The 24,990-nt window shown below is 40.6% G+C and overlaps 1 protein-coding gene across 1 annotated transcript in view; it reads right to left on the bottom strand.

Annotated features, from left to right (window-relative positions):
• Nucleotides 1-24,653, bottom strand: part of ARSF (arylsulfatase F) — a 40,211-nt gene extending 15,558 nt beyond the window's left edge. The window contains exons 1-6 of the mRNA XM_030806487.1: nucleotides 24,625-24,653; nucleotides 20,589-20,738; nucleotides 16,548-16,669; nucleotides 12,246-12,368; nucleotides 8,683-9,106; nucleotides 3,505-3,641 (exon numbers count right to left, since the gene is read on the bottom strand). Coding sequence (XP_030662347.1) covers nucleotides 3,505-3,641; nucleotides 8,683-9,106; nucleotides 12,246-12,368; nucleotides 16,548-16,669; nucleotides 20,589-20,738; nucleotides 24,625-24,635 — 967 coding nt within the window. The 5' untranslated portion in view covers nucleotides 24,636-24,653. The remainder of the gene's footprint in view (nucleotides 1-3,504; nucleotides 3,642-8,682; nucleotides 9,107-12,245; nucleotides 12,369-16,547; nucleotides 16,670-20,588; nucleotides 20,739-24,624) is intronic.
• Nucleotides 24,654-24,990: the final 337 nt, after the last annotated feature.

Below are 24,990 nucleotides of genomic sequence, written 5' to 3'. Positions count from 1 at the left end.
AGACGGAGTCTCCCTCTGTCGCCCAGGCTGGAGTGCAGTGGCGCGATCTCGGCCACTTCAAGCTCTGCCTCCCAGGTTCACGCCATTCGCCTGCCTCAGCCCCCAGAGTAGCTGGGACTACAGGCGCCCGCCACCACGGATGTGTTTGTATTTTTAGCAGAGACGGGGTTTCACAGTGTTAACCAGGATGGTTTTGATTGCCTGAACTCGTTATCCGCCTGCCTTGGCTTCCCAAAGTGCTGGGATTACAGGCGTGAGCCATCGCGCCTGGCCACCTATGATAATTATAAAAGGCAGGAAGGTGATATCTCTACCAGGAATGGCCACAAATAAACTTTTCTAATAAGAAAAGCAACAATTCTTAGGACTTGGGGTATTGTTACAGCTTCTGGGATAAATAATTTCAGGGTAAATATATGTTTGTTTGAGAATTGCTAAAATTATATATTAAAGCAAATATTTATTCTTCCTAAAGGCTTGATTCTGGCTGTGTGGACAAAACATTCAAAAACTCTGGGCACCAGTATCATGTACATCTCAGTTGCACTTTTTCAAAATATAATTTTCAGATATCACAGCTTGTCCACCCAGATTCAACATGCCCATCCATTTGTGTAATATTATCTAAATGTCACCAGAAAAATCCCATCAAAATTAAAGTCACACCCAAAGTGCCTTGTTTGAACACTATGACACATCACCAGTTTTATTAAATTAGGTACTTTGGGAGCTTTGTTAATTTAAATTTTTAAAGCAAATAGTAATGTCTTAGTTATCACAGCCTGAGTTTGAATGACCTATTTCATTGATTTTCAAAGATCAAATCAAAAATAGGATCACCACGATTTTGAGATTGAGTGCAATATTAAGAATGTAAACTTTAAGGACTACTGCTGGTGGAGGCAGAAAGTAAGAGGGGTATGCATAGCTATCTATCTATCTATGTATCTATGTATCTATCTATCTATCTATCTATCATCTATCTACCTATCTATCATCTACGTATCTGTCAATCTATCCTATCATCTATCTATCTTATCTATCAATCACCTATCTTACCTGTCATCTATCATCTGTCATATGTATCATGTACTTATCTATATATCTATCCATCTATCATCTATATATCTGTTTATTCATCTATCTATTCATGTATCCATCTATAAATTATCAATCTATCATCTGTCTCTCTGTCATCTATCATCTGTTTATCTATGTATCTATCTCTCAATCATCTATCTTTCTATCGATCATCTATCATCTATTTATCATCTATCTATCTATCCATCCATCATCTATCTACCTATCATCTGTCTATCAACTATCAATCCATCATCTATCCATCTATCATCTATTTACCTATCATCTATCCATCCATCGTCTATCTCTGTTAATCATCTGTTTCTATACATATGTACATACACACTACAGACACAGACACACACACTTATACCTACATAAACAACTATTCATGTGTATGTATTTGGCTTGAATATTATTTATATTTTTAAGTACTTTATATTTTTATGTGTTTAAGACTATGCAAATTGGCTTTGCTTTTTCCAGACTTAATTTTCCAAAGTGTCTTTCTATTTAGTGACATATATTTCACAATATCTGTATCTGGAAAATATTATACTTTAAATTTGTGTCCTGCACATATGTGAGTTTCACTCATGGTTTTCTTTCATTAATGTTGGAAAATTGAAGCCATTTTGCTCATCAATATATTTACCATGTAAGTCCTAGGACATCCATCCCATTTACATTGTTCTCTCTACAGGATGAGTTCATGAGGGTACTGGATTCTGACTTACCAGTTAATTCCCAATCCCCAACTAAGATCTTGGTGCTCAACAGGCCTGAAATGAAGGTTGGCTATGTCACTAAAGAGTCTGAAAATATGATTTCTCTTTCTATCAAAAAGATATGTGGGCTGGGTGCAGTGACTGACGCCTGTCATCCCAGCACTTTGAGAGGCCGAGGCAGGCATATTACCTGAGCTTGGGAGTTCAAGAGCAGCCTGGGCAACATGGAAAAACCTTGCCTCTACAAAAAATACAAAAATTAGCCAGGCGCAGTAGCATGTGCCTATAGCCCCAGCTACTCAGGAGGGTGAGGCAGGAGAATCGCATTACCTCAGGAGGCAGAGATTTCAGTGAGCTGAGATCATGTCATTGCACTTCAGCCTGAGTGACAGAGTGAGATCTTGTCTCAAAAAAAAAGACATGTGCACTCATATGTTCATCACAGCACTATTCACAAAAGCAAAGACATAAATCAACCTAGGCACCCATCAATGGTGTTTTGGATAAAGAAAATGTGGTGCATATACACCATGGAATACTACACAGCCATAAAAAGAACAAGATCATGTCCTTTGCAGCAACATAGATGCAGGTGGTGGACATTATCCTATGCAAATTAATGCAGACATAGAAAACCAAATACTGCATGTTCTCACTTATAAGTAGGAGCTACTGTCACCCAGACTGGAGTGCATGGAGTGCAGTGGTGTAATCATGGCTCATTACGGCCTCAATTTATGGGTTCAAGCAATCCTCCTGCTTCAGTCTCCTAAGTAGCTGGGACTACAGGCACATGCCACCACACTCAGCTAATTTTTCTATTTTTGTAGAGACAGGGTCTCACTATGTTGTCCAGGCTGGTCTCAAACTCCTAGGCTCAAGTGATCCTCCTGCCTCAGCCTCCCAAAGTGCCAGGATTACAGATGGGAGCCACTGTGCTCAGCTGGATTTTTGTTAAATAGATTTTAGTTGATCTTGTCACAAAAAAGTAACAGTGTGAGATGATAGATACATTTGCTTACTATATTACTATTACTTAATATTACTATATTATGTTACTTAATGATTACTATTTGCTTCACTATAGTAATCATTTTACTATCTATACATATCTTTTAACATCACGTTGTGAATCTTAAACATACACAATAAAATTTATTTTTAAAAACAAAACAAAATAAGTGGGAGCATAACATCAAGTATACGTGGACACACAGATGAGAACAATAGATACTGGGGACTACTAGAGGGGTGAAGGAAGGAGTGGGGGAGGGGTTGAAAACTATTGGGTACCATGTTTAGTGTCTGGGTGAAGGGTTTGATCATATCCTAAACCTCAGCATCACGTAATACACCCAGGTAACAAACCTGCACATGTACTCCCTGAATCTAAAACAAGAGTTGAAATTTTTGAAAAGAAGACTTGATTTGTTATCTGGCCAGCACTGGAGATGTAGTCAAGTAGACAAAGTCCCCAGTTGATAAGTGGACAGCATGCAAAGAAAGGAGAGGAAACGCAGATAGTTTTTTTGCTGACTTTCTCAATTGCTAGCAACTATTACCTCATTTATGTCTCAGACCACTCTGTCCCATAGGCATAATTCTCTTCACTCTACAGGTTGACCAAGAGCAGTTTTCAGGTGTCCTGTCCTATCAGAACACGTTAGTTTCTGTCCACTTAGGTCCTGTTACTTACCCACCATGGAGTCCATCTCTTCCACATTATCCCCATACAAGCCATGCTTGCTGGTGCCAATGAAATCGTCCGTGGTGGGGAGAGGTATGTGCACGTGAAGAAAGGAGAAAAAGAGAAGGAAAGGTTCCTTACGGTGCCTGAGAAGACATCAATGAAACTACTGGTGAGTTTTCAATATCTGTGAATGTGAAAAATATTGTTTTGGCTTCTCATAGACATGATCTGCTTCCTTCTTCTCCAAGCTGCAGAAGATAGAGTGGGTCCACCCAAGGGCCCCATCCTGCATAGAATGGACTCCATGATCCTGCAGCACCTCAACTGCTCCCTAACCCCTTTGGTGATGCTACCGAAACCATCTCTATAAACTTCATAAAATCAAACAGAGAGGAAGGGAGGGGGAGAAACAAAATGAACTAAGCTTGCAGCATACTCAGCTTTGATCCTGAGGTCAGCTTGCCCTCTAATCTATGTCTTCCTACTTGTTTGGTACCTATTTGTCCTAGAATCATATAGACCCTGTTACAGGATGATAACATAACATCATGAAATGTTAAGTTTTCCATTTGCAATAATCTTTCAGGTAGTGCATACCAGGGAAACTGCTGATGTCCGCTTCTCTGAAGGACCCTATGAGAAGCTGACTTACCAAAGCATACCGTTTCCATATTCTGATGATTTCATTCCCTATTACCCCAACCCATCAATGACCCCAAGACCCTCCATGATTCCCCTAAAAAATCCAGCCCAGAACTCCTTGGAAGGATGGGTTTGAGGACAGGCACAGTGGCTCACGCCTATAATCACACCACTTTGGGAGGCTGAAGATGGCGGATCACCTGAGGTTAGGAGTTTGAGACCAGCCTGGCCAACAGGGTGAAATCCTGTCTACCAAAAATACAAAAATTAGCCAGACGTGATGATGGGCTCCTGTAATCCCAGCTACTGGGGAAGCTGAGGTGGGAGAATCGCTGAACCCAGGAGGCAGAAGTTGCAGTGAGCTGAGATTGCACCACTGCACTCCAGCCTGGGCAACAGAGTGATACTCAGTCTCAAAAAAAAAAAAAAAAAAAAAAAAAAGGGATTTGAGGTCTCCTCTCATGTTCGCACTAATTGCCCTGCAATTATTAAACCTTTCTCTGCCATAAACCCTGCTGCCTCAGTGTATTGGTATGTTACTGTGCAGCAGGCATATGAACCTGGTAGTCCTGTGACACCATCACAGTTCTGTTGATTCTCAGATGCCAGGACAGCTGTAGAATATACTGCAAGCCAACACGGACCTCCCATATCATGCGAGTGTGAAAAGTCAAATAGAGCTCTGTTTGGTGGATGTTCTCACTGCTCATGAAGCCTCAAACTAGAGTCACACCCTGAGACACATCAAGAGACAGTGGTATGGAAGTCATTTCTTAGCCAGATCAAGAGTTTCACGAGCCATAAGCCAGTACAAACAGGAATGCCTTGGTGAGTCATTTGCACCCTGTAGATTCTCACATGAGGATACAGGGAACTAGGCTGACCCACTTTTAATTTTGATAATCCATCTGCATGAATGATAAGTCCTCAGCTACCCAGGGAAACACACAGCACAAATGCCATTCGTTGGGAAATTTCTGCTCTGATGAGATATCAAAATATAAAGAAATAAAAATAAATGAATTTTAAAAACAAGACTTATGTCATCGTGTCTTGAACAGTGACCCCTCAAAATTCATGTTCACTTGAAACCTCAGAATGGGACCTTATTTGGAAATGGGGCCTCTGGAGATTTAATTACTTAAGATGTGATCATTCTGGATTAGGATGAGTCCCAAATCCAATAATGTTGTCCCTATAGGAGAAGAGGAGACACAAGCACAGAAGAAGAGGCCATGTGGAAATGGAGTAATGCAACCACCAGCCAAGGGGCATCTGGAGCCACTGGGAGCTAGAGGAGGCAGAAGGGATCCTCCCCTAGAGCCTCTGGAAGAAACTGGATACAATTGTAGTAGATTGAAGAGTAGCCCCCAGAAATATACGTCCACACATTTTAAAGCCCAGAACCTGGAATGAGACCTTATTTGGATATCAAGACCTTTGCAGAGGTAATTAGTTAAGGATCTGAAGATGAGCTCATCCTGGAATTAGGATGGGCACTAAATCCAATGACTATTGTTGTTATAAGAGACAGAAGATGAGACACAAATACAGAGGGGAAGGCCATATGCAGATGAAGCAGAGACTGGAGTGATGCGGCCACAAGCCCAGGGATGCCTGAAGCCACCAGGAGTGGGGAAGGGCAGGAAGAATCCTCCCCTAGAGCCTCCAGAGGAAGCACAGCTGTGAACATTAAATATTTAAAATTAAATAGTGTGCATCCCAAACTCAGCTGCCAAAATAAAGAGTCATGCTCAAAGTGATCAGCTGAATAATGCCCCATTCCAAAGATATCCACATCCTAATTCTCAAAACCTGTGAACATGTGATATTACATGGTAAAAGGTTTTTGCAGATGGGAATGAATTAAGGATCGTGAGACGAAGTGATTATCCTGGGTTATCTGGGTAGGTCCAGTGGAATCAGAAATGTCCGTTTATAAGAGAGATGCAGAAGGGTCTGAGTCAGAAAACAAAACCCTACAAGCTAAAGAATGCAGGCAGTTTCAAGAAACTAGAAGAAAGAGAAAACAGCTTCTCCCCTAGAACCCCTAGAAGTAACTAACCCCGCCAACATCTTGATTTTAGCCCACAAGTTTAATTTTGGATTTCTGACCTCAAGAACAGCGGAATAATAACTTTGTGTTGCATTAGGCCACTACATTTGTGGGAATTTTTTTTATTTTTTGAGACAGGGCCTCACTCTGTTGCCCAGACTGGAGTGCAGTGGTGCAATCACGGCTCACTGCAGCCTCAACCTCCCAGGCTCAACTATCCTCCCACCTCAGCCTCTTGAGTAGCTGTGACTACAGATGCATGCCATCATATCCAGCTAATTTTTTTGTACTTTTTTGTAAAAATATGGCCTCCACCTGATGCCTTGGCTGGTCTCAATCTCCAGAACTTAAGTGATCGCTTACCTCAGCCTCCCAAAGTGCTGGAATTACAGGCATGAGCCATTGGTCTCAGCCCTATAGTGATTTGTTATAGCAACTGTAGGAGAGTCATACACTGAGAATCCAGATAAAAATAATTTTGAGCATTCATGAACCTAAGCCATGAGCTTATTGTCACAACGTCCAAGTCTTTACATTTCCTCTTCACCATCGTTTTTTCCATTCAATATTGTGTTATTGTGGATCATATGGAACTTTTGAAACTCGACAGAGGTTTTGGTGAACAATGTACATCTCAACAATAGGATCTGTTCTTCAAGTACTAATGTAAATTCCTAAGGAGAACTGTGTGGGAATGTTTGAAGATGAACTGGCAGACAGAAGAGAATAGGATTGCTTATCATATACTTTCAGAGTGGTTGGTGCTAATTTGCACATATTGATGCTCTTTCTGTAAAAATTCATAGAACTCTGCACATTTGGAAAGGTACCAGGGAACAGAATGATTTGCTCTAAGTGACACCAAGCATTCAGTTGCATCTACAGAGCAAATATGGCTGTATTACTCCCAGACAACATTTTTTTTTTTTAAGACAGAGTCTCCCTCTATTGCTCAGGCTGGAGTGCAATGGCGTGATCTCAGCTCACTGCAACCTCCGCCTCCTGGATTCAAGCGATTCTCCTGCCTCAGCCTCCCAGCTAATATGTGTATTTTTAGTAGAGATGGCGTTTCACCATGTTGGTCAGGCTGGTCTCAGATGATGCACCCACCTCGGCCTCCCAGAGTGCTGGGATTACAGGCATGAGCCACCTTGCCCAGCCCCAGACTACATATTTATCACCTTCACTTGGGCTACAGAGTAATGACAAAGCTATGTACCAGAGTACACAAGACACCTTACATCCTGAAAATCCAGATCCTAGAATGGCTATTGGTAAAGATTAAGCCTCAATCAATATGGAAAAAGCAAATGAAAAATGTGTTCACAGACTTTTTTTAAAGAAAGAAGGTCCAACAACAAGAGGATAGATACCCGTGAAAACTTCCAGTCATTGTGTTCTGGATGCATAAAATTTTTATAACAATCACCTTTGACCATTTACCTCATCCAATTCATGAAATAGCCCTTACATATCACATGCTCGAAGAGAAGGCTTCCGATTTTAATTTCCCCAAGTAGCTTTTTCTTGTTTTTTAACAACAGGGGCATAATGCAATGGAAAACTTACTTTTTTCATCTGATTTCCTGATATATATATATTTATCTATATGTATCAGGGAACCAGACAAAAAATATTATAAAATACATTGTATATATACATATATAGTATATTTATATGTATATATACATATGTAGTATATTTATATGTATATATACATATGTAGTATATTTATATGTATATATACATATGTAGTATATTTATATGTATATATACATATGTAGTATATGTATATATGCATATATAGTATATGTATATGTATATATACATATATAGTATGTATATATATATACATATATATTGTATGTATATATATACACCTATATGTTGTATATGTATATATTTCCTGTTGTAAGTTAACATGATGACAAGATGCATTGTAAATTAACGTAAACAATTTGTGAGTTTGAGTTACCAGGGTCTGCCTCCATGGTCTGACCACATATAAATTTCACAGCCAATAGAGAGACCATGATTTTAATAACAGGAGCCCAAACAAGGTACCACCTCTTTAGGTACCAACTGAAGAGTCCAGCTGGTCTTCAATACACTTCATATTTTTATCTAACCCTATTACACCATTTAGCAATATTCCATTTCCTAACTCAATCTTTTTAATACCATCATCCCCTATTATTTTTATTAATGCATTATAGATGTGCATAGTTTAAGAGTACACGTTACAATTTAATACATTCATATAATTTGTCGGGAATTATTACAAATGATTTATTTTTTCAAATCAGTGTAATTGGGGTGTCCATCACCTTAAATATTTGTCTTTTCTTTATTCTAAAGCCATTTGACTTATTCTCTTTTAGCTATTTAGAAGTGTACAATAGATTATTATAAACTACAATCACCCCACAGATCTAAAAAAGAGATCATTATCATTTATTACATGAATTTGTAATTATTCCGCTTACCTCTCTAAAAAGGAAATCGCCTCCTTCACCATAATGGATCCAGCTCGTTCAGCCTTCATGGGCTGCTCCGTGATCTCGTGCCCCCGCATGAGGAGGCAGTCCCAGTATAAAGGAGACGTGTAGCTGGAGAACCAAGCATAGCCCAAGAGGAAAATAAACAGAATCATGGAGAAGATCAGGAGCCAGGGAACGGAGACCCAGCCGCTCAGCTTCCCAAAGGTTAAGGTGAGGACGGCAATGGCAACTAGCTGCACACAGAGCCAGAGCTGACTCTCAAAGGCTAACTCCGTGTTACGAGAGGGGTCCGGCCAGCAGCTGTTAACGAGAGTGAACGGCATGCCATAGTAGTAGTCAAACCCATAATTATATGGATGGTGGCAGTGGTCACTTCGGGAGTCGCAGTTCAAGCCTTGGTGCCATTTGCCTAAAACCAAACACACAAACACATCTACGCATCAATATGTCAACATATGCCAGCACATCGCAGAGACCATGTGAGCGTTCTTCACGTGAAACAATCAGCTAATGCACAAAAATAAAGTAGCAGAGATATTCTCCTTCCTGTAAAAAATCCAAGTGCCACTTAGCCACATTTTTTTTTGTTCTTCTTTAGTTTACAGAGGAAGTTTGTATTCAGATCCGGTTGTGAGTAACAGGATAGGATAAACAATAAGGGAGAAAAATAGAATTGTGAGTTTCCGTCAATGATGTGAACTAGAAATTTTCTCATTCGCTGAGAAGACAAAGTCATAGCCACAAAGATAGAGACATCACAGAGGCAAGGCAGGTTACAGATGATGGAAGAATAGATGTATACATAGATAGAGCTAGCTAGCTAGCTAGAGATGATAGATAGGTAGGTAGACATATAGATAGATAATATGTAGACAGAAAGATAGGTAGATAGATGAATGGATGCATATGTAGATATAGCTAGCTAGATAAATAGAGATGATAGAAAGACAGATGATAGATAATATGTAGACAGAAAGATAGGCAGATAGATGATATAGAGTGAGTGGTTGGATGGATGGATAGATAGATGATAGATAGATAGATAGATAGATAGATAGATAGATAGATAGATAGGATAGAGGAGAGGAGAGGATAGGACAGATTCAAATAAATGACGGAGGATAGATGGAGCATGTATAGATGTGTGTGTAGGTGGATGGATGGATCGATAGATGACTGGCTAATTAGATAGATGCACAAATAGATCTGTGTTGTGGGTGGATGAATAGACAGATGGGATATGATGGATAAAAATAAATTATGGTGCATACATCTATGTATACATATGTGTATGTATATATCAATAGAGAGATAGATGTGATAAATATGATAGATACAAATAAATGATGGATGGATAGATGGGGCATGTATGTATGTGTAAGTGGATGCATGGATAGATAGGTGGGTGGCTGAGTACGTGAGTAGATAAATAGGTGGATGGAGATATATGGGTGGATAGACAGATAGATAGATAGATAGATAGATAGGATGGATAGATGGATTGATAGATAAATAGATGAATGGATAGATAGATAGGTAAATAGATGATAGAGATGATAGAGTGAGTAGTTGGATAGATGGATGGATAGATAAATAGATAAGATAGGATAGGACAGATTCAAATAAATGATGGAGGATAGATGGAGCATGTATATATGTGTGTGTAGGTGGATGGATGGATACATGGATGAGTGGGTGATTAGTTAGAGAGATGCATGAATAGATCTGTGTTGTGGGTGGATGAATAGACAGATAAGATATGGCTAAAAATAAATTATGGAGTATGCGTCTATGTATACATATGTGTATGTATATATCAATAGAGACATAGATGTAATAAATATGACACATACAAATAAATGATGGAGGACAGATGGAGCATATTTTTATGTATAGGTGAATGAAAGGATAGATGGGTGAGTAGATAGATAGATAAATAGACAGGGATAGAGATATATGGGTGGATGGGTGAATAGATGATGTCTAAATAGATAGATGAATGAATGGCTAGATAAATAGATATAGATGATAGATGGATAGATAGATACACGATAGATGAATGAGTGGATGAATAGATTATAGATGATAAATAGATGATGGACAGATAGATTCATAGATGATAGATAAATGATAGATGATGGATCGATCAATAGACAAGCAGGTAGATAGATAGGTAGATAGATGGATAGATAGATGCATAGAGATATATGGGTTGATGGATGGATGGAGAAAGAGAAAGAGATGACCGATAATAGCTATAGATAAATCATGGAGAATGGACCAGCGTGGATGGATGAATAGCTGGCTGGCTGCAAATCCTAGGGGCTCTCATTAAAACTGATCGAAGTAAGGGACTTATTCAGTAAAACGTACCACACCTTGAATGATCACCAAAGAGTGCCTGTGAGTCCTGCTAGCATGTGGATGATCAGCAAACCCCCAGAGGCTGCGGTAATGTGTATCTACTAGGAATATTAACAGCTTCCTGTATGTGGTGAGGGCCCCATCAAGAATGCCTGTGCTTCCATCAACCTCTGAGTGCCTGCAGGGGTAGGTAGAGGAGAGGCAGTGCTACTGGCTTAGGCTTCCTGTCCTGCAACCCCATGGAGATTGCCTTCTCTTATCAACAGCAGATGTATTACAAAAATTGAAGGGATTTAAAATAGCATGTTATTCTCACACCAGCTGAAACCCAGGCTTCCCAAACAGGAATAGTAGTTGGAGTTCCAACTACTGGGTGGCTGAGGACTTCTATCATCCTTGGCAGTGAGAAGAAAATCTGTGTGGTCCAGTTTCAGTGAAATAAAGAGGCAGGTGACAGGATACACGGTGAGAGACTATGCGGGCAGGCAGAGCCAGAAAAAATTTATGTTGTTGTAATATATTCATTTTAAAACATCTCCTATCACTGAGCTGTGTGAAGAATCAGACGGGGTGTGGCGGCTCACACCCATAATCCCAGCACTTTGGGAAGCCAAGGCAGGCAGATCACTGGAGGCCAGGAGTTCAAGACCAGCCTGGCCAACATGATGAAACCCCATCTCTACTAAAAACACAAAAATTAGCTGGTCGTGGTGGCACGCGCCTATAGTCCCAGCTACTCAGGAGGCTGAGGCACGAGAATCCCTTGAACCCAGGAGATGGAGGTTGCAGTGAGCCGAGATTGTGCCACTGTGCTCCAGCCTGGGCGACACAGTGAGACTCTGTCTTAAAAATAATAATAGAAAAAAGGACTCCTGGCACAAGTAATCCTTCCACCTCAGCCTCTGGAGTAGCTGGGATCATAGGCACATGCCACAGTGCCCAGCTAATTTTATATTTTTAGAGACGGGGTCTTTCTATGTTGCCCAGGCTTGTCTGAAACTCCTGGCTTCCAGCGATCCTCCCACCTTGGCCTCCCAAAGTTCTGGGATTGTAGGCTTGGGCCACTGCACCTTTACATAAGACATTGTAAAATACAGTGTTTCCAAGAAAGTCATAAGTTAAGGGTAGAACAAAGGACATGATTACCTTATGATTAATGACTAACACCAACTCTTGTGTCTTACCTATAAGCCCCGTGCTGTATCCTTGCTTCTTTAGCAAGGCTGCAAATGTTGTCTCATTAAGAGGGAGGCCTGCGGGGACTGCAAGATTTCTGATAACACGTTCATTACCACTAGAAACCATACCTAGAAGTAGTGTGGAAAAAAGTACAATGAGTAGGTGTTGCTACGGAGGGAATATTTTTGTCACTTCAACATTTGCACATTGAAATCCTCATCTGCAAGGTAATGGTTAGGAGGGGATGAGGTCAGGAGGGTGGAGCCTCAAGAATGGAATCAGTGCCCTTACAAAAGGGACCCCAGAGAGCTCCCTCACCCCTTCCACTATGTGAGGACACAGCAAGAGGGTGCCGTCTATGAACCAGGAAGCAGGTCCCCAGCAGACACTGAATCTACCATGCCTTGATCTTGGACTTCCAGCCTCCAGAACTGTGAGCAATAAATGTCTGCTGTTGATAAGCCTCCCAGTCTGTAGTATTTTTGTTATAGCAGCCCAAACAGACTAAGAAAAGATCATTTTTTTTTTTTCAGATGAAGTCTCACTTTGTCACCAGGCTGGAGTGCAGTGGTGCCATCTCAGCTCACTGCAACCTCCGCCTCCCAGGTTCAAGTGATTCTCCTGCCTCAGCCTCCGAAGTAGCTGGGACTACGGGTGCGTGCCACCACACCCAGCTAATTTTTGTATTTTTAGTACAGACGGAGTTCCATCATGTTGGCCAGGATGGTCTGCATCTCTGGACCTCATGATCTGCCCGCCTTGGCCTCCCAAAGTGCTGGGATTACAGGCATGAGCCACTGCACTCAGCCATAAAAGACCTTTTCTTTCTTCTCGTCCAAAATCAGCGTCAGCGGACTGGCAGTAGGGTTGATAAGTGCGATTTTATTCTGCCTCCAAGAACCACTATCTGGAATCCACATAATTTGGCATTAAAGTGCGGCATCTGTACCCACAAGCGAAGACCACTTCCCTCAGCTATTTTTTTTCTTTTTCTCTCTCTCTTTTTTTTTTTTTTATTGCTGTTGTTGACATGAAGTCTCACTCTGCTGCCCAGGCTAGAGTACAGTGGCATGATCTCAGCTCACTGCAACCTCTGCCTCCTGGGTTCAAGCAATTCTCCTGTCTCAGCCTCCCAAGTAGCTGCGATTACAGGTATGTACCACCATGCCCAGCTAATTTTGTATTTTTAGTAGAGATGGGGTTTCACCATGTTGGCCAGGCTGTTCTTGAATTCCTGACCTCAACTGATCTGCCCTCCTCAGCTTCCCAAAGTGCTGGGATTACAGGTGTGAGCCACTGTGCCCCCAGCCCACTTCCCTCACCTTTAAAAATAGAACCATATGACTGGATGTGGTGACTCACACCTGTAATCCCAGTACTTTGGGAGGCCAAGGCAGGGGGATTACCTGAAGTCAGGAGTTCGAGACCAGCCTGACCAATATGGGGAAACCCTGTCTCTACTAAAAATACAAAATTAGCTGGACGTGGTGGTGCATGCCTGTAATCCCAGCTACTCAGGAGGCTGAGGCAGGAGAATCACTTGAACCCAGGGACAGAGGTTGCAGTGAGCCGAGATTGTGCCATTGCACTCCAGCCTGGGCAACAAAAGTGAAACTCCACCTCAAAAAAAAAAAAAAAAAAATAGAACCATGCAACTCAACAATTTCACTCCTGGGGAATGTCAAAAGAATTGAGGTTCCTGAGGAACCCAAAAGGATTAAAAAATGGTATTCAAAGAAAAACTTGTACATGTATGTTCATAGTTGTATTCCTCACAATCACTAAACAGTAGAAACATCTTGACTGTCCATCAATTGATGAATGGATGGAGAAACTGTAGTGAATCCATGCGAGGGAATAGTATTCAACATAAAAATAAATGAAGCTCTGACCCAGGCTACCATAAACCATTTTGCTTGGTGACAGAAGCCAGTCACAGACTGTCACATACTGTATGATTCCTTTTATGTGAAATGTCCAGGACAGACATGTTCGTAGAGACAGAAAGTGGATTCTTGGTGACCAGGAGCTGGGAGAAGGGGGAATGGGGAATCATTGCTTCATGGGGACAAGATCTCCTTTGTGGGTGATGGAAATGTCCTGGAATTCGATAGAGGTGACGGTTGTACAATATTGGGAAAGAGCTACATGCTACTGAATTGCACATTTAAAAATAGCTAATTTTGGCCAGGCACAGTGGCTCATGCCTAAAATCCCAGCACTTTGGGAGGCCGAGGTGGGCCGATGACTTGAGCTCAGGAATTCGAGACCAGTCTGGTTAACATGGTGAGACCCCATCTCTACCAAAAATACAAAAATTAGCTGGGCATGGTGGCAGGTGCCTGTAATCTCAGCTACTCAGGAGGCTGAGGAGGGAGAATCGCTTGAGCCCTGGAGTTTGAGGCTGCGATGAGCTGAGATTGTGACACTGCGCTTCAGCCTGGGCAACAAAGGGAGACCCTATCTCAAAAGCAAAAAACCAAACAAACAAAAAGTCACCACGTTGGGTGCAGTTGCTCATGCCTATAATCCCAGCACTTTTGGAGGCCAAAGAGGGAGGATGGCTTGAGTTCAGGAGTTCGAGACCAGCCTGGGGAACACAGCAAGACCCTAAGTAATTAAAAAATTAGCCAGGCATAGTGGTGCACACTTGTGGTTCCAGTTACTTAGGAAGCTGAGGTGGGAGGATCACCTGAGCCTGGAAGGTTGAGGTTGCAGTGAGCTGTGATCACACCACTGCACTCCATCCTGGGTAACAGAGCAAGACCTTGTCTCAAAATAATAGTAATAAATTGAAAAGTAATGAGAACATGACAACTAGAGCTTAGGATAATTTCCTTCTTCTCATTTCATTTTTGTTTTATCTAAAATTAATATATGGCCGGGTGCGGTGACTCACACCTGTAATCCCAGCACTCTGGGAGGCCGAGGTGGGTGGATCACCTAAGGTCAGGAGTTCGAGACCAGCCTGGCCAACATGGTGAAACTCCGTCTCTACTAAAAATACAAAAATTAGACAGGCCTGGTGGCATGTGCCTGTAATCCCAGTTACCCAGGAGGCTGAGGCAGGAGAATCACTTGAACCCAGGAAGCAGAGTTTGCAGTGAGCCGAGATTGCACCACTGCACTCCAGCCTGGGTAACAGAGCGAGACTCCATTTCAAAAATAATAATAATAATAATAATAAATAAAATAAAGTTGATATAGATTGAGCAAGGGGATAATACTACTCTCTCCATGGGTAAAATGCTGTGATGAAAGTTGTCTAAAAATCTGATGGCTATTTCTTGGTTTATGACTTTTTGGGTTTTTGGTTGTTGTTGTTGTTTGTTTGTTTTGAGACAGAGTCTCGCTCTGTTACCCAGGCTGGAATGCAGTGGCACAATCTTGGCTCACTGCAACCTCTGCCTCCTGGGTTCAAGCGATTCTCCCGCCTCAGCCTCCTGAGTAGCTGGGACTACAGGCGCATGCCACCATGTCCGGCTAATTTTTGTATTTTTAGTAGAGACGAGCTTTCACCATGTTGGCCAGGCTGGGCTCGAACTCCTGACCTCAAGTGATCCACCTGCCTTGGCCTCCCAAAGTGCTGGGATTACAGGCATGAGCCACTGCGCCCGGCCATGACTTTGTGGTTTGAAAGAAAAAAAAAAAGATATTTTTTGGTGACAGACTGAATGTGTAAACATATGTTGTATTAATTACTTCATTCCAAGAGAGCTTATCTTTGTTGACCTGGGAAACTCAAATGTACACCTTGTGACTTGGAATTCAGATAAAAAGCTGTCATTGCATCAAAAGACAACTGAACCACACAGGGTGATCTTGCATCTCTTAGAAGCGCAGCGATTTTGATGTGGCCAGTAGTAGCTGTGTATGCCAGTGCGTCTATGCACATGTGTGCTTTTTCTTTCCTTTCCTTTGTATCTTTTTTTTCTTTCTAAGACATGCTCTATCAACGAGGCTAGAGTGCAATGCTGTCATCACGCTCACTGCAGCCTCAAATTCCCGGGCTCAAGCGACCCTCCCACTTCAGCCTCCCAAGTAGCTGGGACCACAGACACATGCCACCATGCTCAACTTATTTTAAAAAATTTTGTGGAGATGGGGTCTTGCTCTGTTGCCCAGGCTGGTTTGAAACTCCTGGGCTCAAGCAATCCTCCCACCTTGGCCTCTCGAAGTTCTGGGATTACAGGCATGAGCCATCGTGCCCAGCCCTTTTTTCCTTGTTAACGTAGTCAAGCCACATTTTTATTTCCTCATATCCTAACACGAGGGCAGAGTCCAGCAGAGCCCGCCAGTTTGCGCACCTGATCGGATGGGGTATCTTCCCGTCAAGAACGCGGACCGGCTTGGGCTGCAGAGGGAGGCGGCAGAGACGTGCTGAGTCAGTCGTACGCCTTCCCTGGCAAGGCGGTCGATGTGAGGCGTCCTGAAGGGGGAGAGGGAAGATGTATTGGAGAGAAGGAAAAGGTGGGGGGCGGGGGAAGCAGAGAGGAAGAGCAAGAGAAAGACAGAGAAGGACAAACAGAAAGGCACAGGTGGAAAGAGAGAGGAGAGACAGACAGGGAGAGAGGGAGAAACCGAGAAAGCGAGGCAGAGAGAGAGACAGACAGAAAGAAAGGATGAAAGAGAGAGAGACAGACGAGAAAGAGAGCAACAGAAAAGGACAGAAAGAGACAAACAGAAAGAGAGAAATGAAAAGAGAGAGAGAAAGAGACAAAGGGTAAGACACACAGAGAGAAACAGAGAGATGGAAAGAGAGAGACAAACAGAAAAAAGGAGAGAGAAAGAGAGAGAAAGACAGAAAGAGGGAGACAGAGAAAGACAGAGAGGGACAAACATAGAGAGAAGACAAGAGAGAGAGAAAGACACAGAGAGAGAAACAGAAAGAGAGAGATGGAAAGAGACATGCAGAGATTAAGAGAGAGACAGAAAGAAATGGAAAGAGATAAACAGAGGGAGGGAGACAGAGAGAAACAGAAAGAGAGGTGGAAAAAGAGAGGCAGACGGAGGGAGACAGAAAGAAAAACAGAGAGAGACAAACATAAAGAGAGAGATGAAAAGAGAGAAACAGACACAGAGATACAGAAAGAGAGATGGAGAGAGAGAGGAAGAGAGAGATGGAAAGAGACAGACAGAGGGAGAGAGAAGGAAAGACAGAAAGAGATAGAAAGAAATGGATAGAGTGAGATAGACAAAGAGAGAGACGGAGACAGAGACAGACAATCAGAGAGACATAGAAAGAGAGACAAGCAGACAGAGAAAGGGGGGAGACAGAGACAGACAGAGACAGAGAGATAGAGATGGAAACAGAAGGACAGAGAGAGGGAGAGAGAGAGACAGAAAGAGATAGAAATGGATAGAATGAGATAGACAAAGAGAGGGAGACAGAAAGAGACAATCAGAGAGATAGAAAGAGAGACAAGCAGACAGAGAGGAGTGACAGAGACAGGCACAGGCAGAGAAAGAGATGTAGAGACAGAAAGAGGAGAGAGAGAGACAGAGAGAGAGATCTGAAGATAAACAACATCTCTGTTTATTATGATTTCCAGGTGCCCACAGCAGGTAACTGCACACGGAATTCATTTTTCTTTTTTGCCCATGTCAAGGTGAAGTATGACTGAGATTCCAGGCAGCTGTTGTTCTGCGGGGTTCGTATACATGGGTGCTGCTATATGGTGTCCATTCACTGTACTACAGCCTTACAAAATAAAATGCTTAAGGGATTGGGGTGTGATTCATCGAGGCTAATTGCTTACAGACCTTACTTATGCCTAACTACTCACAGACCACCCACTCACTGGTTTGATAGATACATTTCCCTGCAGTCTACATAGGTTGCAAAACTGTCATATGATTAAATATTCAAAAGAAGGAAATCCCATCATTTGCAACAACACAGATGAACTGGAAGGGTGTTAGATTAAATGAAATAAGCCAAGCTCAGAGAGACAAATACCGCATGATCTCACTTATGTGTGGAATCTAAAATAGCAAACTCAGAAGTAGACAGTAGAATGGTGGGTATCAGGGGCAGGGGTGAGGGTCGAGAACGGGTAGGTTAAAGGATACAACATTTCACAGAGCCAAACGTGAATAAATCCTCTATTTGATTTATTCCTCACATAGAGGAATAAATTTAAGAGATCTGTTGCAGATTGTGGTGACTATAGTTAATAACAATATATTCTATTCTTGAAATTGCTATAATTTTAACCATTTTCACCACATATAAATAATAAGTATGTGTGGTTGTGCATGTTAATTAGCTTGATTTAGCTATTCCACAATGGATCCATGAATCAAAACATCATGATGTATACCAGAAATACACAAAACTATAATTCGTCAATTAAAAAATAATTTAACAAAAGATTTCTGGAGGCTGGAGAGACTTCTGGAAAAAGAATCAGTCTCCTCTTGGATGAAAATAAAATATTTAATGAGTTCTGCATTTATTCATGAGAGAAATTATGACAGGTAACTGGTGCAAGAAGAATTTCCAGCTTTACCAAGGTGTGTATCTGATTTTTTTTTCAGATATGGAAGTCACCTACCAACTTTTAAAACATTATTTGTTTTGCAAAGAAAAAAAATTGTAAACTGCATTCCTGGGGCACATGTACCTGGTTTTAGATTTCACATTATAATCTCACTTCTCAAATTGCTAGTATTTTCAGCAAAACACCGGTGCCCCACGCTAACATACTCTCTGTAAATATCTGCTATTTATGGACACCGTGTTTCTGTGCTTTTCGGTGAGTCCTCCCTTCTTTTCTCATTAGCAATGGTTAATTTTTCGCGACCACTTTTTCATGACTCCTAGCTCTGTTGTGGAAAACTGTGATGACTACCTTCAGCATCTATTAGTCACACAATGCAATGATCTTAAAAGTGTATGACGTATGTCTTATAACGACGTACTCCTAAGCTCAGTATAAGAACGGATAATACAGATAGCTTCTATTATCCACCACAAAGCTCTGAGTTTGTTTCATGTCTGTTTTTCTTCTTTCAGAATGCCCATTGTTAAAAATACAAGCTCATCACCTTACAGAATGTATTGGCTCACCAAATTAAGAAACGGAATGAATGCTGCTGAAAATACATATTCACATTTATGTATTTATGAATATATATAATTGAATATATAAATATATATTCATAAATTCATACATATTTAGAATATATATTTATATATTATATATTATATATTATATATAAAATATATAAATATGTTATAAATATATATTTATAATATATAATTTATATATTATATATATACTTTATATATTTATATATATTATATATTTATAATATATACTTTTATATATTATGAATATATATGAATATATATTCATTTTATATAAATATTTATTTATATAAAATAAATATATATACTTACATATAGTTATTTAAACATACTTTTATAAAAGATATGAATATATGTTTATATATTTATTTAAATATATTTATATTTAATTTTTAAAATACATTTATATAAAAGTGAATATACATATTCATAGACATATAAATATGTATATGTTCATGCATATATGAATAACATATTCATATATATTTGTAGTATTATATATTCATATATTATAAATATATTCATATATGTTTATATATTGAATATATGTTCATATATTCATAATATATGGATATGTAATATAATAAATGTATGATATATATTTTATATATTATAGACTATATTCATATATGAAATATATCACATATATTTATATAATGATATTTATATGTTTATATAGGTATATGTACATGTGTATACAATCATCATGCTTCATAATAGGCTGTATGATAGAGGGTAGTTGTGTGTTAGGTACTATTCTAAGCTCTTTATACACATAAACTCAGGGATATAAAGCCTTCTCTGCATTCGACAAATAAGAAAACTAAGGCACAGAGAGGTTCAGCGACTTCTCCAAGACTTCAGAGTTAGTCAATGCAGAGCCAGGACTCAGGTCCGGATAGCCGTGCTTTTACTATGATCATCCTGGTTAATGCTAGAGGCACTGGATGTGCTGATTACCCTGATCTGATCACTATACATTGTATGTATCCAAACCTCACTGTGTACCCCATGAAGATGGACAATTATTATTTCTTAAGTTTAAAAACTGAAAGAGATTCAAATTAAAATTATTAAAAATGTAATTGTAAAACTATTAAATAATCTAAGTAATTTAAAACTATCAAAAAGTTTAAAGTAATTAAAAAAAAATCCCAACAAATACATTTGGTTTTGCATATAGAGGCAGTTGTACAATCAGCCTGCCGAACCTGAATGACTGATGAGCATATGAGTGGCCATGAAACCGCCTTACCTGATGGTGTCATTGCCGTAGCAGCCCAGGTCTCCAATACCCAGGTCATCAACCATGATCAGGACAATATTAGGCTTGTCGTCATGCACCCTGTGTGCCTGGCACGTGTTCGAGAGTGCACACACCAAAGACATGAAGATCAAGGGTCTCCTGGAAAGCAAGCGGGGATTTTATTGGTATCAGGCTTCTCCGGGTGGATTCAGGATCCACCTCCCAACACAACACAACAGGGTCTTTGGAGATCACGTGGATCTCCAAGATGTCTACCCAAGCTCAAGAGTGTCTCTCTCCAAGCACCGAGCACTGCTGCTGAATGGTAGCAGAAGTGCCCAACGTAATGCGCTCTTGGCTTCTCACTTTGCGGAAAATAAAGGCTAAAACAACAGATGTTAACATGGATGCAGTGAAAAGGGAATCCTTTTATACCGTTAGTGGGAATGTACAAGCGCTGTGGAAAACAGTATGGAGATTCCTTAAAGAACTAAACGTAGATCTACCGTTTGATCCAGCAATCCCACTCCTGGGTATCTACCCAGAGGAAAAGAAGGCATTATATATAAAAGACACTTGCGGCCAGGTGTGGTGGCTCACACCTGTAATCTCAGCACTTTGGGAGGCCGAGGTGGGTGGATCACCTGAGGTCAGGAGTTCGAGACCAGCCTGGCCAACATGGTGAAACTCTGTGTCTACTAAAAGCACAAAAATTAGCTGAGTGTAGTGGCACACTCCTGTAATCCCAGCTACTAGGGAGGCTGAGGCAGGAGAATCACTTGAACCCGGGGGGTGGAGGTTGCAGTGAGCCAAGATTGTGCCACTGCACTCCAGCCTGGGTGACAGACCGAGACTCCATCAAAAACAACAACAACAACAACAAAAACAAAAACATGCATGTTTATAGCAGCACAATTCGCAGTTGCAAAAATGTGGAACCAGCCCAAATACCCATCAATCAATGAGTGGATAAAGAAAATCTGATATATAGAGATAGATATCTATAGATTGTATGCAAAGTGAGAAGCCAAGAGAGCATTTCTTTGGGCACTTCTGCTGCCATTCAGCAGCAGTGCTTGGTGCTTGGAGCGAGACACTCTTGATATCTATAGATCTCTAGATATCTATGTATAGCACACTTTCTTTATCTGTATAGATCTGTAGGTATCTATCCATATCACATTTTCATATTCATACACACACGCACACCATGGAATACTACTCAGCCATAAAAAGGAACAAAATAATGTCATTTGCAGCAACCTGGATGGAGTTGGAGACCATTATTCTAAGTGAAGTAACTCAGGAATGGAAAACCAAACATTGTATGTTCTCACTCATAAGTGGGAGCTAAGCTATGAGGATGCAAAGGCATAAGAATGACGCAATGGACTTTGGGGACTCAGGGAAAGGGTGGGAGGGAAGTGAGGGATCAAAGACCACACATTGGGGGCAGTGTACACTGCTCAGGGGATGGGTGCATCAAAATCTCACAAATCACCACTAAAGAACTTATCCATGTAATCAAACATCACCTGCTCCCCAAAAAGTATTGAAATTTTTTTAAAAGGCTAAAGTAGATGCCCTTCCAGGAGGGAAGTCTGAAAACATATACTCAGAGGCAAATCATTGCAGAGGATGGAGACCATAAGACTCCTGAGGTTAAGTCCCTCTTCCAGGGACTTAAATGAGTCTCTAAGGGTAAGGGATTTAACCTTAACTTAATTCTAAAATTAGAATTTTTATTCTAATTTAAGGGCATGTGGGTGTGTGTGATCCTTACGGTACTATTCGCAATGGCCAAACTGTGAAATCAACCTCAGTGTCCATCATTGGATGAATGGATAAAGAAAATATGGTACATGTACACCGTCGAATACTATTCAGCCTTAAAAAAGAATGAAATTATGTCATTTACGACAGCGTGGATGAACCTGGAGGTCATTATGTTAAGGAAAATAAGCCTGGCACAGAAACACCAATGCCACATGATCTCACTTCTATGTGAAATCTCAGAAAGTTGGTCTCACAGAAGGAAAGGGTAGAATGATGCCTGCTAGTAGCCGGGGGGCCAGTGGAGGGGTCGGGGAGATGTTGGTCGAAGGATACAAAATTTCAATTTGACAGGAGAAATAAGTTCAAAATTTCAATTTGACAGGAGAAATAAGTTCCAAGAATCTATTGTACTTGTGGTGACTTCTAAAATAGAAGGTATTTTAGAGTTGAAAATTACTGATAAAATCTACTCAAAGTGTTCTCATCACAAATAGGTAAGTGGATGAGGTAACATGTATTAGCATAATTGAGCTATTCCAAAATGCAGGCGTATTTCAAAACATCAAGCTGTACACCATAAATCTATGCAATATTTATATGTCAGTTTTTTTGACTCAAGGGACAATAAAAAAAGATAAAGTAATTTAAAAAGGAAAAGAATTAAAAAGAAAAATGAATTTAAAAAAGAAAGAAAAGATAAAAATAAAATATTCGTAATATAAAAAGAATAAATACATGCAATTTATCATTACTCCAAATTTTTAAAAAGTCAGGTTGCAATGGCTCACACCTGTAATCCCAGCTCTTTGGGAGGCTGAGGCAGGAGAATCAGTTCGTCACCAGCCTGGGCAACATAGTGAGACCCCATCCCTACAAAAAGTATAAAAATGAGCTGGGTGTGGTGGTGCATGCCTGTAGTCCCAGCTACTCTGGAGGCTGAGGTGGGAGGATCGCTTGAGCTCAGGAGTTCAAGGCTGCAGTGAGCTGAGATTGCGCCACTGCACTCCAGCCTGGGTTACAGGACGAGACCCTCAAAAGAAGAACAATGTGTGAGAATAGCAGCTTTGGGAGAAAAGAAAAACAAGCAAAAAATTAAATACATAAAATAAAATAAAGAATTACCAAGTAAAGGGAAAGTGGAAGTTGGGGAAAGAACTGAATTGAGGAAAAGAAAGAAACGTGGAATCTGAGGACCACCTGAGTCCACTTCATAGTTTTGCTCGGTCCCGGCTGAGGTCGTATTTTCTTAAGGAAACACATGACGCTCTTCTCAGCATATCCCTACTCAGCTATCAGGTAATGAATATTGGACATGTGGATTATTGATTCAATTCCTATCTCATCTCTATACATGTTTCAAAACCCACTTCAAATATCTCCTCTGAGAGGAAAAATACAAACAGGAGTTCATCCCTATTGGCTCTCAGAGTCCCTTGTAAGTACTCTGAAGCAATGATAGCCACAGAAGATTACAACTTTTTTGCTTTATGCAAACATCTCCTTGAAGATTGAGAATGTCTTGCAGGCAAAAGCTACGTGCTCAGGACTGTGGGCCAAACCCCCGAAGGCACAGAAATGCTTTTCATCTATGCAAAGTGAGTTGAATTTTTTTTATCACCTCCTGTTTTTACAATACTTTAAAATCATGTATATAGCTGGGCACAATGGTGGCTCACACCTGTAATCCCAGCACTTTGAGAGGCTGAGGCAGGAGGATTCCTTGAGCCCAGGAGTTCAAGACCAACCTGGGCAACATAAGGAGAACCTGTCTCTACAAAAAATAAAAATAAAAAATTAGCTGGGCGTGGTGATAAGCACCTGAGGTCCCAGCTACTCTGGAGGCTGAGGCTGGAGGATCTCTTGAGCCCAGGAGTTGGAGGTTGCAGTGAGCTATGACTGCACCACTGTCATCTACCCTGGGTGACAGAGCAAAACCCTGTGAAACCCTGTCTCTAAAATAAATAAAAATAAACATAAACTCATATGTATCTGTTGGAAATTTACAGTTAACATCTCTATCAATTGCCTAACTCCTACCTTTTTAAAAAAGTTACACACTTACTAAGTCGAGAGAATGAACTTAGACATCTTATGGCCAGCCATATAAAGACAACATGTTGACTCATAGTAGGTTACAAGAAAAGAAAAAGAAAAAAGAAAAAAAGGCAGATGATATTAAATGCCTCTACCTATAAGGCTGGATTCACGAATACACAGAATTATACTCTAGATTCAATGTGCTCACAATGCAGTATACGGCTTTACCTACCTGGGCCTCATTGTGCAGCTCAGAATACCTTCTTGTTGTCTTTGGCAGGAGACACAGACAAGATTAAAAAGATCAAAAAAAGAAAAAAAAGAAAAAGTATCATTCATGTGTCAATTAAATTAGTTCCCAGCATGAAATTCTCACTAGACTTGGGAGCCATATCCCTAATTCCGACATTTTTAAATCAATTTTCCAAGGCCACTATTGCACAAATCCTGAACTTTCAAGGAGTTCATTCTTTTGACCTTTTTTTTTTTTGAGCCGGAGTCTCGCTGTCACCCAGGCTGGAGTGCAGTGGTGCAATCTCAGCTCACTGCAACCTCTGCCTCCCGGGTTCAAGCCATTCTCCTGCCTCAGCCTCCTGAG

This window comes from Nomascus leucogenys, chromosome X (genome assembly GCF_006542625.1).
Source record: "Nomascus leucogenys isolate Asia chromosome X, Asia_NLE_v1, whole genome shotgun sequence".
In the NCBI taxonomy this organism is placed as follows: Eukaryota; Metazoa; Chordata; class Mammalia; order Primates; family Hylobatidae; genus Nomascus; species Nomascus leucogenys.
This window is presented reverse-complemented; position numbering and strand designations above follow the sequence as displayed.